Source organism: Haliotis rubra, unplaced genomic scaffold, assembly GCF_003918875.1.
Source record: "Haliotis rubra isolate DU_JTF1 unplaced genomic scaffold, ASM391887v1 Scf53, whole genome shotgun sequence".
NCBI classification, from domain to species: domain Eukaryota; kingdom Metazoa; phylum Mollusca; class Gastropoda; order Lepetellida; family Haliotidae; genus Haliotis; species Haliotis rubra.
The window spans coordinates 1030399-1047007 of record NW_025767224.1 but is presented as its reverse complement, the minus strand read 5'-3'; the positions used below and the strand labels follow the sequence as shown (position 1 = coordinate 1047007).

General features: G+C 40.2%; 1 protein-coding gene and 1 long non-coding RNA gene across 3 annotated transcripts in view; one reads left to right on the top strand and one right to left on the bottom strand.

Moving 5' to 3' along the window:
* Positions 1 to 548: 548 nt before the first annotated feature.
* Positions 549 to 15527, bottom strand: LOC124252918. Its single transcript, XR_006892064.1, has 3 exons — positions 15356 to 15527; positions 11603 to 11606; positions 549 to 558 (listed from the first exon to the last, which is right to left on the bottom strand). It is a non-coding gene; the product is annotated as an uncharacterized LOC124252918 (long non-coding RNA).
* Positions 3763 to 16609, top strand: part of LOC124252916 (copine-8-like) — a 44695-nt gene continuing 31848 nt past the window's right edge. For both annotated transcript variants that reach the window (XM_046686592.1, XM_046686591.1), the window contains exons 1-3: positions 3763 to 3860; positions 7257 to 7297; positions 15041 to 15084. In XM_046686592.1, coding sequence (XP_046542548.1) covers positions 3784 to 3860; positions 7257 to 7297; positions 15041 to 15084 — 162 coding nt within the window. In that variant the 5' untranslated portion in view covers positions 3763 to 3783. The remainder of the gene's footprint in view (positions 3861 to 7256; positions 7298 to 15040; positions 15085 to 16609) is intronic.

Sequence of the window (16609 nt, the reverse complement as noted above, 5' to 3'; positions counted from 1 at the left end):
ATTTTTTGCCAAAGTCTCACATGCCAGACATTATCAAAGGCTTTTTGAAAGTCTATAAAAACACTATATAACTTTTTCTTCTTAGATTTAAGTAGATCAATTAATCCATTAAAAAAAAAATATATTATCTAAAGTAGAGTACCCCGAACCGCAAACAAGCGAAGGTTATAACAATGATTTGAAAAGAAATCTATCTACTCATGGATTATGCCTAGTGACAATTATTCTAATGTCTTTTTTATAATTAAATACATCTGAAATACAATCGCCACTTATGTAAAGTTTTAACGTTTCAGAAATAAATCGCGATATTGGCTTAGTCAGAAGCCAACGTTAACCCCCCAAATCTCAATCTGAATCTACTCCCGACAGGCGACATGGATTATGCTTCCCGGCACCGTTTCTTTAGCTTTGGCGGTACTCCCCTACTCCGTTGGAAATTAGCTCTCCCGGGAAATCCGAAATATACATGTTAGCCTTCCCCGGGACATCTGAAAAATAAATTTTAGCCTTCCCGGCACGACACCCGCAATGACGACTATTGTTGCCATTACTTTGCTATCTCAACCTCTCCATTGACCTTTGCTGACCAATGTTGCTATGGTTACGGTTGACAACCTTTCGGGAGGATCACGCAGATGGGGGACATGGGTGGACAGAGGTCTGAGAGGCGCCCACTTGTCTTACCCACCAACAAACCCCTGGGTTTCACCAAAGTGATTAACGCCCGAGGCCTCCATCACTTCGGGCTTTACTCCAACATGGTGGTGACAGACCGTGATAATAGCAGCTGGAACAGTGTTCAGAGCGATTTGAAGCTCAACTCACACATCTTTTCATCAGACATCCTGGAGTTGTTCCCAAGAGCGACCTGCATTACGCCTTGATTTTCGCATGATCGACTTTTATTTTACGCTGCTTTTTGTGCAATAGTCCAGCAAAAGGAATGGTTATCCGAAATGGGATTCACACATTGTGGAGAATCAAACTCGGGTTTTCGGCGTGACGAGCGAACGGTACCCGTCTAAACCACCCTACCGCCTCCTTGCACTTTGAACATTTCCCCCATCTCTAAATGACATGCTAATAGAATCTTGCTTAATGTGGCTTAACACACATCTCATGCACACATATTAACTGTTGCGAAATGAAAATGTAATTGTATTATATAAACTACTTAATTGGTTATTTATTATTTGTTAAATCCACACCCACTTTATGAGACGGTCTGACTTAATCTCGGCCAGAAACCAGAGGTTGATATGAGCAATGTCGGGGTAAGATGACATCCAATCAACCACTGACCCTGACCAGAGAAATCAGTCGCTTTTGGGCAAATTCTAACCTTTAATCACTGTAGAGTTGGGGTTATTCGACCTCGTAGGAGGGGCACGAAACCATATCTACCTTACCATTACTACAATTTCATTTTGATCGGCTGGTTTTGGTACACTTACACTGACAGCAAACAGCGGCAAGACTGTCGAAAGGGGGCTGCTAGTCCCTCACCTTAGAAACTCACGGAATCAGAAAGCAATGTGACCGTCCTCTGACGTTGTTTGTTTATTGTTTAACGCCGCACTCTATAATATGTTGCTGCACACCGTAACAGTAATTGTTTATACATTAAACGCTTAGTTGTCCCACTTTCATTATGTGGTGTTGTATTTGTGTTTCGCCCTTTCCGTAACATCCTATCGGTTCCCTTTTCCTGGACACCTTATCTTATAAATAGACGAAACACTCTTGTGGACCATGTCAGTGCTCGCCATCCTGCATGTAATTAACACTCATGACCTGGGTTAGTGAAGACCCGGGTTAGAATTGATCTTCAGTAACCCATGCTTGTAGTAGGAGGCGACAAAAGGGATCGGGTGACCAGTCAGGCTCGCTGGCTTGGTTGACACGTCATCGTATCCCGGTTGCGCAGAACGATGCTCATGTTGTTAATGGCTGGATTGTCTGGTCCAGACTCAGTCTAAGTAAACTTAGGCTCAGTATAAGTTTAAGTTTACTTAGACTGGGTCCAGACTCGAGTATTCACCGACCGCCGCAATGTAGCTGGAATATTGCTGAGTGCGGCGTGAAACTCACTCACTCACTCACTCGTGCACTGTATTGTGATAATACAGTTTCTGAGAGTTGAGGCAATCTAGATTTTCAAATCATTCCAGACTTGAATAGAACTGTTTAATTTATTATCTTGGGTCTGGAAGACGGACGAATATAACAGTTAAATACTGGCACCATCTTCATCATCTATCGGGTCTTGTTGTTGATAAGTTGATGGTTATGCTGATTATGAAGACTGATTTATAAAGCAATATATTCACTATAATAATCATAAACAATTTTCATTTATGCTCAATGAGGTGAGGTGAAATTGGGTTTAACGTCGTGCTTGAGAATATTTCGCTCATATGACGACGTGCAAGCGTGTGTATGTGTATGTGCGGCTGCTTGTACTAGCCCAGACTTAAGCTGGTTTTATAGTGCTAGCTCACTGAAATACCATGCCGCAGTGAAGCATGAATACCCCACTCAGACACAGTATACTGACTCCGAGCCGACCAGTCCTTGTTGTACCCATTAATGCCGAGCGCCAGACAGGGACCAACAAGTACCATATTTTAACGTCTTTTGGTATGACGCGGTCGGGGACCGAACCCGCGACCTTCCGTTCTCCGGGCGGACGCTCTAACTACTACACCACGGAGGCGGTCTTATGCTCAATGATCACATCACATTGTTATCTTCAGCATCCTTCCGCACCATCACATTGTCTCTCTCCGATAACATACTGTTCTTAAACAATCTTGTTGCACTATTCCTTTTGTATTATGATGAGGTCCAGGCGAGTGGTTGATATTGCGAGCATCGTGATGGTAAATAAGACCTTAACAGCAAGTGTACACTCTATGATCCTGCATGGTTCTTCCTTTAGTTGCCAAGATAGATTGTGTTATACAGTTCGAGGAGAGATTCCAGATTTGCTTATTTTAACACGGCCACGATATAAACAGGAGACTGATCATTGCGTAAAACATTTTATATATAAAATATATTCCATTGGACTATAAAAAGTCATAAATTTAAGACTGCAATGGGTGTAACATCAAGGTCATTTCCTTTTCGTGATGAGCACCAATTAATTTTATTGTATAAATATGTTAGAGAGAGATTTGCATTCGATGACGGTTTGTGTTTATATTACTTTTGACTCGGACGGGCAGGGAGAATATATTCACATAAGGCATTGCTCTACATTCGCTGTTTATCGAAAAGAAAGTCATCCAGCTTACAACTACAATGCTTTGTAACCGCCTCCGTGGTGTAGTGGTTAGAGCGTCCGCCTGAAGAGCGGAAGGTCGCGGGTTCGATCCCCGACCGCGTCATACCAAAAAGACGTTAAATTATGGTACTTGTAATAGCCTGGCGCTCGGCATTACTGGGTTCAACAAGGACTGGTCGGCTCGGAGTCAGTATAATGTGTTTGAGTGGGGTATTCATGTTTCACTGCGGAATGGTATCTCAGTGGGCTAGCACTATAAAACCAGCTTCAGTCTGGGCTAGTACAAGCACCCGCACATACACATACACACGCATGCACGTCGTCATGTGAGCGAAATATGAGCACGACGTTAAACCCAATTTCACCTCACCACACAATGATTTGTGGATAGTTGTGTCGAAACTAGTCTCAACAAATGTCCGGGTCCGAGAAATGCTGCTTGATCACGTGACACAGTGCTATTACAGCAATCCCGTCAGACAACGTGAAACATGGCGGAGGCGGCAACATTTCAACCTGGTACTGGTGCTGTACCAGCTACCCTTGTGGAATTATCAGTGTCGTGTCGGTAAGTATGTTCTGTTTCACACCTAGTCGGTAAAACGAGGATACTAATGCAAGACATTCACCTGCTATTCACGTATGACAAGCGAAAGTCAGAAAATTCGTCTGCTTGAGAACTTGTTTACAAAATTATTGACATGGGGGCCTTCGAAGTTGATATCTTGTTTAATACCGAGTTATGTGCCATTGAAAGCTCGGGATTTGCCAGTCACATCTCGTTTTAATTCTATTTCTTTTAAGTCGTAGTTTCAGAAGTTTCCATCATGGTTGCTAATGTCAGACATACAAGAAAAATTTCCACTTGACATCTTCAGTGAGCACGTCACCTAATTTCGCAATGCACTTCCGTGTTATTGTTTCGAAACCCGCTTCAAGCGGATTCTTTCGTCGTTGTGATGCAATAGCGTATATTGTGTGCCAAGGAGTAAGCATTACCAACAAGAAAAATGAACCAACAACCATAAACTACCTACAATAAGGGACGACAGCACATCTGTTTCACCCTTTTCATAACTTCAGAATTCGAGGTCAGCATGTGGTTATGTCCGACTTCAACATGTTAGGGACCTAAAATCAACACTTTTGTCAGAAGTTTGTGTGTGTACTGTACTGTACTCTGTTTCTATCTGAAACACCAATGTTGATGTTAGTGGAATGGTTTGGTACACTTGAAGACCTTGAAGAATGAAACATGTCTCTAACCATTACTCATTGAACAGAAACACATTCCATACCAATAGCTATGGGTGTAAAGAACCAGTTCTCTACATTCGTTGGTTTCACATTACTTTTCAACCCGCTGTGCGCGCATGCGCATCGCGTGCGAAAAATATCCACTGGCATGTTTCCGGTTTGGTCGTATGTTTATCGATAGTGTAAACACTCCAAAGAAAACAAAATTCAAAAACATATATAGTTTTATGTCGAATATAACTGATCCCATTTTGATTTATGAAACAGAGTCCGGGATTAGTTAAATAAATAGCTTCATGTATGTCAACAAGCTCTTGTATAAAGACATCTCACCACCACGGTCCTTCCCCGCACATCCCCTTCTCACAACTAAACAAACACATCTCTGATGGAATTGCAACCAAAATAGGACATCAATTATTGAAAAGCAGAGGCAAATGGAAGTATGTACTCAGCTATGAACAGTTGTCACAACGTAAATCATTTTCATAACAGCTTTTATTTAGAGTGCATTTACACGATCGATAAGCATACGACCAAACCGGAAACATGCAGTGGATATTTTTCACACGCTCTGTGCATGCGCACAGTGAGTTGAAAAGTAATGTGAAACCAACAAATTTTAACTTTTTCAAGAAAACCTGACAGTTTAAGTAAAAAAAACTCCTCCCAACTAAGAAAGCATCGAAATATGGATCGGTTGTTTCGTCATGGAATACAAATGTGCTTATCATGGACTATATTTTCAACAGGTTTTACTTGTGTTCAGCACTATTCTTGATCAAACTGTTCCATAAATAAAACTTATCCAGCAATAGCATGCAATTATTCGTATAATACTGTGCCTTCCAGAACTGCCAATACAAATATTAAAGGTAAAATTATCATGTCTAGTTATAAGATATCTCAGATTTCACATTTTATTGATGAAGTTTGTCATTACCTGTTCTTTTACCTGAAATCTCTGAAGGGATACTGTGCAGTTTTTACTGTGTGTAATAATGAGGTTCACTGAAAACCTCATGCTATAAGCCTTGTATCCATTTATCCAAAACAAAAAACATTTGTCAGTTTGGCTGTACCTCCTTATTGTATGTCCTTTGTTTCAGAGACAGCTTCTCATTCTTATATCCTGCGATAGGTGTCACTTTGCGAAGCACAACGAGAACACAAATTAAACCTGTCCAAAATATTGTATAAAGCAAATTTGTATTCTGTGAAAAAGAATCAATGCATATTTTAAAGTTGGGGTTTTGTTTCCCCTTTAATGACCAAATTCTAAACATTTAAAATGATTCTGGTGATCACATTCTATAAAGTATTTAAAGTTATTTCTGATTTCAAGCTAACTATGATTTTTCTAAATAATGACTATAGCTGCTATTTGTTGAATAAGCTACTAAGACACTAAGAGTGCTAATAGTTAAGGGTTCTTGTCATAATTGTAATGTTAGAAATTAAGGATTTGTATGAGTCCCAACATGAAAATACTGAAAACAGAAAACCTCTGTGACATGCCTTTATGTGAAAATTTAATGCACAGTCGAACTTTGCCTGGAAAAAAGTTTCAGTTTTTAATTACTGGTCATGTCAACTTGTTGCATACATTTTATTCTCTTCGAAATCCTCAAAGTGATTTTATTGATGAATTAAACAAAATATTGTGCAGATGTATCTGGAATGATAAACTATAACGAGTGACAATATTTAGGAAATATGATATCGGGACTGAGTGAGACTGATAGAGTTCTTTTTTCAAATTCTCTAAAACTTTTAACTCTGAAACAACAGCTTCAAAACAAATGCTGGAATAACCTTATTATCCATCTACTAAATAGCATATTCAGACTTGCAGCTAATATTGTAATATTGAAATCTCCATACACGTAAATAACTCTTATTGGAGGTGTGCATGTGCGCGTGTAGGAGATTTCTTCAAACAGTAATTTTTCAGGAAAATCTAATTGATCTGATTATTCAAACAATTAGATCTACTTTGTGATCCCGGATCCATGCCGTCAACAATGCTGGCTTCCTGTTGTCTCCTGAAAGGGAAAAGGTTTTGTCCCTATGACGTTTAAAAGTTTTCCTCTTATACAATATTACTACCAATGACAAGTCTCAAGTTGCTTGTGCTGTGAAATGGCCTCTGCATACCACTGCCTATTGTGCACACCTTGTTTGAGGTGAAAGAGGATCAGATTAGGTGTAACCAATGTCCCTGAGAGTTTCACAATACTTGTGTGGATGCAACTTTAAATGATCAGTTTAATCATGTCTACAGCGATGAGCTGATGACAGATGATCAGATTGAGTGGTTTCACAATACTTCAGTGGATACTGCTTTTGTGGCTACAACATTGAGAATTTAAGAAAAGATGATGCTGCACCATTTTTCAGATCGAACACTTCCAGATATGCTCCGAGTCCCTTCCCACAAACAGTTCCCTGATGTTCCCTTCTATTTACTCACAGCCGTGGAACTTGTTATGACATCAAACTAGACATGATCAACACTGTTATTATCAACTTGAATCTGTGAAGTTGTCACCTAAAACAATGTCAATAACAGGTAAAATTGTTATGAGCTACAGAGTCTCATGGGTCTTTTTGTCTGTTTGTGGACATGTTGAGAATGTTTTTGGCGCTTATTTGAATCCATATTTTGTATGAACAAATACCTAATCATGCTTAATTTTCCTTTCAGGAAACTCATAGATGCTGATGTATTTTCAAAGTCAGATCCAAGTAAGTGCAGCAGATAATTAACGTTATTTACAGAATAGCTTACGAGGTACTCATAATTATGGATTTTGTTAAATCTGTAATTCTGAGTTCTGTTTATTATACTTTAAGCCAATTCCATCCTGTGTGGTCATTTCTTACAAATCATGTCATTGTTTGTCATCGAGAAGAGGCAATCCGGTAGCCATTGTCAACACTCACAGTTTACCCCCTCTCTAAATTACCAGGAGATTAAGGAAGTTTTCCTGTTAGTTCTGTATTAAGTACTCACAAATAAGCAGAACGGTGAATAGTAGGGCTGTATTGATTCACTTTTGTATTTGGTAAATTGAACCATATCACTTTGTGAATTCAGTTTGTTATTCATGAGCACCAGAAGCCAACATTCATGAACCTTTTTAAAAATGAGTCTTTTTACTTGATATTATTGGGTGTTACTTATCCGAATGAAATATGCAAAATGGATTATATCCAGACCAGGCAGGATAATAGCCAACTCTTCTATATTTAATTTGACAGTAATGTTTTCACTGGTCATTTGTCATGCTAAATTAATCTTGTGAACATGGACAAAACATGTCAAATACATATTTTGTAAGTATTTCACAGAATATATTGAATAATACATTCACTGCTGGTTTGTTAATATATCTGTTACCTAACAGGGCTCGATTTAAGAGATGTTAACCTACTTGCACCAGGTGCAACCAAAGATAAAAACCTAATTACACCAGCCAAAATCCAGTTGCACTGCTTTTAATGCAATACTGGTGTGTACATGCAATTTTTCAGAGGTATACCTACTAAAAAATTGACTTGCACCTGGGGCAAGTTAGACTGATAACTAGGTTGCACTTTGTCATGTTGGGTTGCACCAGTGCAAGTAGCAAAGCACCAACTCGAGCCCTGCCTAATATTTGTATTCTTTACCAAATATTTGTGATATGTATCATGGTCGCCGCACAGTGAATCTGTTGCACCTCTAGTAAATAGTTATGTTTGGCCACACAATAACCAAACACTGTACAATGATCTATAACAAATAAATCACCCTTCTTGTTGTTGTGTGATTGAATCTAAAACTGTCAGGAACTGTCAACCTCGACCAGAACTGTTGATGTGGATTAAGGACAACTTGGTACAAGGGTGCATTTCGTTTCATTTGAAAAGTGTACTGTCTAAACTTTGTGTAACATATGTTACATTTGGGATTACACTTTCTTAGTAAAGTACAGATTCTAGTACTTTGTTGGATTGAGTCCATCCGAGATTCAAACCCACACCTTCAGGGTCAGGCATGTAATCGCCAGCACACAAAGTCAGCCGCCTTACCTGCTCAGCCACCACAACTTCCACAAAAATGGAAGTCGAACAACTGGTAGTCTACACTGCGGACTTTGTCTACCCCTCAGATAAGTGTAGATTGGCACGGCTCCCACGTCCGAAGCTATGATTGCACAATGCTATTTAGAAAGTGGTCAGATGTAACATATGTGATATTTGGGATTACACTTTCTTGTTAACTTTCTAAGAAAGTGTATTCCCAAATATCACGTGTTACATTTGACCACTTTCTGAATGGCATTGTGTATCCTAAACTGAATAATCAGCTATTTTCGTCTAAACCAAATTGTTATAATAAACACATTTCCTACCTTCACATGTAAAAGATCTAACATGAACTTGTTTGAGTGAGTGAGTGAGGCATATTTTCAGATATAAGAAAGCTGTTGGGTATTAGTAAATGATAAACTGTGTACTATTTATATTTATGTAGCAGTTTTGTACAATGATAAAATTTGCAATTCATCGGTCCGTTTCTGACTCAAATGGACTGTAGGTTTCTGCAAAAAGTTGGGGTTTTTAATCATGTGTTTATTGTCATTTGATTTTGGATTATGTGATGCAATACTGTTCTGACAATGATGGAATTTGAATCAGTGTCTGATTCTGCATCAGTTGATCTTAAACTTTGACGGATATTGGCTTTTGAATTGTGTGTTTCAATTCTGTTAATGAATACATCTGTGATTAAGTATTGTCTGCGACCCGTGAAGATCCTGGTTAGTATTGGTCTTCAGCAACCCATGCTTGTTGTAAGAGGTGACCAACGGAATCGGGCGGTCAGGCTCGCTGATTTGGTTGACTACATGTCATCGTATCCCAATTGCGTAGATCGATGCTCATTCTGTTAATCCTTGGATTGTCTGGTCCAGATTCAATTATTTACAGACTGCCGCCATATAGCTGGAATATTGCTGAGTGCGGCGTTAAACAACAAACAGTATTGTTTGCAATCATAAACATGGTAAAAAAAGGGTACAAAAGCAACATTTGTGATTCATACCTCATCTTAGCTCAGAAAGGGTCATTAGTGGGTGGAGCTGCATTCATCAGGCATGCCTGAAACCTTTGATCATGGGTTCAAATCCAGGTTTGCCTCGATAATGTTTATAGGTTTGTCAGCATCTTGGTCTTGCTGATAGGATTTGCCAAAGTGCCAAGTTAGGGTCAATATTAGTGTCTTTCTGTTGAGAGTCAGTCGTTCATCTGTAACTAATCATGCCCAAAGCTCATGCCTTCAACCACTGGTTTGCACATTGTCACACAGTAGTAATCCAGCCATGGCTGGGACACCAGGCTTCACATATTGGACCCATGGACAAAATTGAAATAAGGCCTTCACCCTTTACAGGGTTCGAAATACCGCATATATTAGCATGCCATGGCACAGTAAATATTGAAATGGCATGGATAAAAAAGGTTCTTGGTGCCCTTAAGGTATGCCTTAAGTTTTAGAGACATAACTCACCTCTAGTCATTTAATCCCCAAAACCAAACACTTACCCAATGACAAACAGGCAAAAACATTTATTGACTTTATCGCCCAGGAAATCAGTGGAATTATGATGGATGATATAAAAAAATGTGGTTGTTTTTCCATTTAGAGTGATGGGAGTACTGATAGTTCGAGTATTGAGGAGGTAATTGTGTATGATTGATATATTGAACAAGTGAACCTGTCACAAAATTCTTCAAATTATCATCATCATTGCTACAGTCATTTATTTTGAAAAAGATGTGGGCACACTTGATTTCTGAAAGGCACACTTAAAATCTTTGCCTGGTGCCCTAAGGCACACTTTAAAAAAAATGTATTTCTATCCCTGCTTTAGTGTAATGGATAGAGCACCTGTTGGAAGGAAGGATGGTTGGTGGTTCCATCCCCAGGCATGTCATACTTGACACATTAAAATGGTTTGTTACCCTGCCTGGTTCTTGGAATAATACCTGGTTGGCTGAGAGTCACTGAGTTGTGGATGCAAGTTATGCTTTGTCATGGTATTTCAGTGGCCGAGCACTGTAAACTGACACTAATCTGGACTAGTACAAGCACACATGCGAACACATAGCCAAGTGCAACAATCTTGAACATGACATCAATTCCCATCTCCCCTCAGCTCACCATGAGTGTGACAAGCAGATGTTGAACCACTAAGATGCCCACTGGCCCCACCAGGCAAACACTTCTGATAATTGTCCAGTGGGGAAATAATGACAGTGTAAGAAATATTGTTACTATCAATAAACTGTCAGGTGGGGAGTTGGCCTGGCTAGAGGTGGAGGATGGGTGAAGCACGCACTCCCTAACATGTTTTGTCATTTCAGTCAGTGTGCCAGGTCACTGTGACCCAGCTCCTGTCAACGCTGCTGCAGTCCCTGTACACTGTGTCCTTCACTTGACAAGCCAGCCTGCATTGCTCATGTCAAATGTTGTGACCTGTTTGTGTAATATAGAGCGTGTAATGACTATATATTGTTTATCAATATGCTAATGCAACCACATTTGTGTTTGGTGGAGGTGACATTGACAGGTTTTGGTCATCTCATGTCATTCTGTCTGTGACGTGAAAAGTTAACAATAACATATTTGGAGGTCATTTTTAAATGACCACACTGAAAGTCAAGTGAGCATATGTTGTGGCACCGAGTCCATCAGTTCATTTATTGGTTCATTTGTCGTTAATCATTTCATGTTCACATCTCAGAGAATGTAGCAGCCATATTGAAAATGTCATTTCTGGCTCTGACTCAGTCATGATTATCTTACATCTAGAGAGTTTATGTGGTTACGGGTATGACAATATAAATGTTTTATGGCATATTCTGATATATTATACAGTTATATTCTTTGACTTCGGCACAAATGAACCCAAGTGTTGTGTCACTAAAAAGTGCCCTTGAATTCCTACCCGATAGTTGCACTCTTGGCAGGTACAGTGGTCAAGGCATCAAAGGTCTCCAAACACTGCTGTCCACTGCTGTAGCCACGTTAAAAACATATATAGTTTCATTAACTGTCAAATCATTCATTCATTGTCTGAAAATATGCATTTCATTTTAATTTATCATGTTTAACTGATTTAAAATTGTTAACTTTCCCACAGTGTCATTTTGTTCTAGGACATACATTTTGACAAAGCATTTATATCAAACTTGTCAATAAGCAATATTATGATGTTTAAAGCAAATTAAATAATGCATGTACATGTTTCCAAATGGACTTAATGTGAAATATATTGTAATAGGCTTCTCTGCCCAGTGACAGTTGAAGTTGGCTATAATAGGGTTTTGGACCTTGCGTTGTGTACTTTTTTTATGTGGTGATGGTAAAGTAGCCAACTTCAAATAGGCTCTTTGAATCAGGCCTCATTGCTGGTAAAAACATAACAAATAGAAAAGAGAAACTCAATAATTTATTTACAAAAACCTAAACCTATCCGAACCTAATCTATACCTAACAATCTAACCTAACCCCAAACCCTAATAAGACATGGCTCTGATTTCAGAGCCTATGTCCAAAACAAATAATTATATACTCTCCCAAAAAAGTAACGCATCATGAAAATAGCAATTTCATGTAGCAATGAATGAAAACGTGATTCATTTTACAAAAGGTTTTGCTCTGTTTATGAGTCCAATGGTGTTTATGTTTTGAAACATCACAACAAAACGCACCATCCGTAAAAAATACCCATATTTAACAGCATGATTTTCAATTTTGGCGTGTTGTGTCACAGAATACACAATTCACACGCAATGCACGTGAAAGTTGGGGATCAGATAGTCTCAATGATGGGTATAAAAGGTTGATCACTGTCTGTCGATTATTCACTGTATTTGGAATATTGTTGATGAACGCAAAATGCCACGTCTAAGTGAAGCCAACCGTCATATCGCCATTGGTTTGCTTGAAGCTGGCCAGTCTCAACGTGCAGTTGCCCCGACGCATGAATGTTCACCAAAGCACCATTTCACGGCTCTGGGAGAGATATCGCCGGCAGAATGCAGTAGCAGATGCCCCTCGTGAGTGGGCGACCTCGGCGACCACTGCGGCGCAGGATCGCTACATCCGGGTACATCACCTGCGTCATCGAACAGCTACGGCGACCAGTACCCTTTCGACAAATACCGGATTGAGGAGGCTTTCTGCGCAGACCGTCAGGAACAGGTTGAGAGAGGCTGGTTTACGTGCCAGAAGACCTTATTTTGGCCCTGTGCTCCGACAACAACATCGTCGACATCGTGTTCAATGCTGCACCAACGTTCAGGCCTGGAACCTACCGAATTGGCGTAGAATCTGGTTCAGTGATGAATCACGATTTCTATTGGAACGATGTGATGGAAGAATGTGGGTGTACAGACGTTGACGTGAACGTTTTGCCGACGCTTGCGTTCCCCAGGTGGACAGATTCGGCCGGGGAAGGGTTATGATGTGGGGAGCGATCACCTGCCGTAGGAGAAGTGATTTGGTGATGATCCAGGGCAACCTGACAGCTCAACGGCACTTTGACAAAATCCTACGCCCACACCTCCTTCCAATCATTGATCGCCAGTGGGAGTTGTTTCAACAGCACAATGCCAGGCCCCACACAGCACGTCACACGTGAGACTTCCTCCAGAACCACAACATCAATGTACTCCCCTGGCCCTCAAGATCATCGGACTTAAACCCGATCGGACATCTGTGGGATGCCCTGGACAGACGGGTGCGACGCCGTAACCTCAGCCCCAGATACTTCTGAGACTTATTCGTTCGATGCCGAGGCGATGCCGTGCAGTTCTAGATGCCCACGGTGGTCACACAAGGTATTGACTTCAGCGCCACCACACGTCTCCATGTGCTACTCAAACTGACTTTCCTCGAGTTGGTGCCAAAGACAGATAAGTCTGCATTTCCAGTGTACAATTTCGCTATATTTCATTGACTCATAAAGCCTACAAGATGTTTCAAAATAAACATAAAAATACAGTTGAAATTCCTATATGTGTTTCTTTTTTGGGAGAGTATATTAATTTCCTATGTAACCAAAAAGCCTATCTACTTGGTCTGGATTACCAGGACTCAAGCAACTGAAATAAATGTCCTCACCTCCGGTGAACCAGTGGACTAAAGACAAGGAGTGCTGTGAAGCTACTCCCTTTATAGGACTAGAGGCAGGCAGTGCATGTGCTGCACATGCCAGGCACAACATGCCGGGTGTGTTGTGGCTATGCATACCAGCATAGCCGAGAACACACTAATAACCCATGTTATATTAACCCAACCTCAAATAGAACTCAAACTTTACCCCAAATATCCTAAACTACCACAATATCTTACAGTGTCCATTGTTGTAATTTGATTGGCTGCCTTGGATCATGTGGTTCAATTTTATCAAAGACAATTTTTATGTTAGATTACAATACAAAATCACTTAGAAGTGATGAACCTGACTCAAAGATTTTGGGTATCACATTCTTCATTTGTTAAACACAAAGTTTCAGAGTTACATCTTACTCATTCCTCAGGTGAGTGATACAGAGTGGATATAAACATATATAAACACTCCGTGAGCAATGTTCATGACAGCATAACAAAGGATAATAACTTCAGGCAACTGCAGTTATTTATAACAGTAAGGGGGTGCCATAACTGAGAGGCTGTGTAATTGGTAGAAGCCAGGTAGTTGGTAGAGGCCAGGGGTGTTGATAGATAGATGGTACTGATAGGGGACAGTCAAGGGATCAATAAGACAACATAGGAAAACCACACCAAGCACTTAACAAATGAATGTCTTGGTCATGGTTCATGTCTGGTGTTTCACTGGATTATCTGGTCCAGACTCGATTATATACAGACAGCCGCCATATAGCTGGAATATTGCTGAGAGCAGCGTAAAACTAAACGCACTCACTCATTATTTCTGTGGCTTCTTGGAGCTTCTGTTGATGTCAGTTCTGGTTGCAGGTTAGGATTTTGGAGGAGTTCCACATCTGCAACCCTCCTAATCTGCAATCAGAACAACTGCATTGTGTATATATGACACTGTTTGTTCCTACCATGAATCTACCCGTGAAGATCCGGGCTAGAATTGGTCTTCAGTAACCCATGCTTGTCGTAGGCGGTGACTAATGGGATCGGACTTGGTTGACACATGTCATCGTATCACAATTATGTAGATCGATACTCCTGATGTTGATCACTGGATTGTCTGGTCCAGACTGAATAATTTACAGACTGCTGGCATATAGGTGGAATAATGCTGAGTGCAGCGTTAACCAAAACAACCAAGCAACCATGAATCTACATTATGTAAGTTTCTCCATGAAACCTAAGACTTCCTAAATGCAAGGGCACACAAACCATCTCAAGATATAAATTACTCCAAGTACCTGGTAACAATCTGTATCATTGTGTTTCAGTGTGTGTATTGTTCGTGCAGGATGCAAGAAAGGCCTGGAAAGAGGTGAGTGTGTCTTCTCCCACCCTGTTTTTGTACAACTGCCTAACTGTATGCTGAGTCAGCTGCTTAATTGTCCAGCTTAACCAAGTATTCAGCAGCGTCTGTATGTACTTACGTCCCTATTCTTGTTAACGCAGTATGTCATGAACTGTAGTACCCAATGTCTTCACATTTAGTGACAGCCTACATTGGGGGATTACCGGGACACCAGTTGATTTTGGTGACCTTGACCTTATCTTCAAGGTCATCACAACACTTTGACCACTTTTCAAACTTTTTTAAACGCGATATCTCATAAAACATTGCACCCAATGTTTTCAATTATATTGACAGTCTACATCGGGTGATTATACAAACTCCAGTCATTTCAGGCATCTTGTATGTGACCCCAAAATATAAAGTAGTAAATATAGATATTCCATTCTTTAGCGGCGGGGGACATTGCCATATCAGTGGCAAACACTTGTTGTACATGGCTCTTGGTACAGTTTCCTAATTGTACGACCTGTGAAGATCCCGGCTAGAATTGATCTTCAGTAACCCATGCTTCTTGTCAGAGGCGACCAACGGGATCGGGTGGTCAGGCTGACTGAGTTGACACATCCCAATTGCGTAGATTGATCATTGGATTGTCTGGTCCAGACTTGATCATTTACCGACTGCCGCCATATAGCTGGAATATTGCTGAGTGCTACATGAAACTAGACTCACTCACTCACTCACTCACTCACTCACTCTTAATTGTACACTATTTTGGAATCAGCTCCTAATTGTACACTATTTGGGAATCTGGGCATTAGCAGAGAGTAATCTTAGAGCTACGACCATCTTAAGGCTTAATGTGGAAATGGTGAATCACTGAGATAGTTGTGTCCAGCGTTTCTAGACGTAGCACACCACACTGTTTTGTAACATATGGCTTGTGATATCAATCACTTTTTTGTCTGAGCCAGTAAGGCTGTATCTATCCACCGATACCTACAATATTTTTGATACTTTGATAGCTGTATTTTGTCCATTTTGCATATATTGCTTTGGTAAATAAGGCATCAATATTCAGTTCTAATGACCAGGAATTAAGAATTCAATTCAAAGGGTATGATTTTTGGTTCAGCGTATAAGCAAGTGAATTGTAACATCCCGAGTGTATAGTGCTACTGGTGGTATTGTCAGTCTATACACAGTATGGTATACATTGTATCACTCAGCTCGATGGTTCAGACTAACATGCTGCCATTAAACCAGCATGTGGAGTAATGCTACTTCGGACGTTAAATAACAAACATAAATAATGTGTTATTTGTCATAACATTTTAGATATGACTAGAAACTTCTATGAGTATGAGCGTACACTTCTTTATTACCCACGTGGTCAACATATGGGTAGTTGCATACCAATCTCGTACGCCACACGAGTGTCGTATCGCGGTGACCTGTGTGGTTACGACTTGACCTGAGATTCCAACGATCTGATTGGATAACTGATGACCTCTCAATTAGGTCACTTTGTGGTGGAACTACTTTTTCA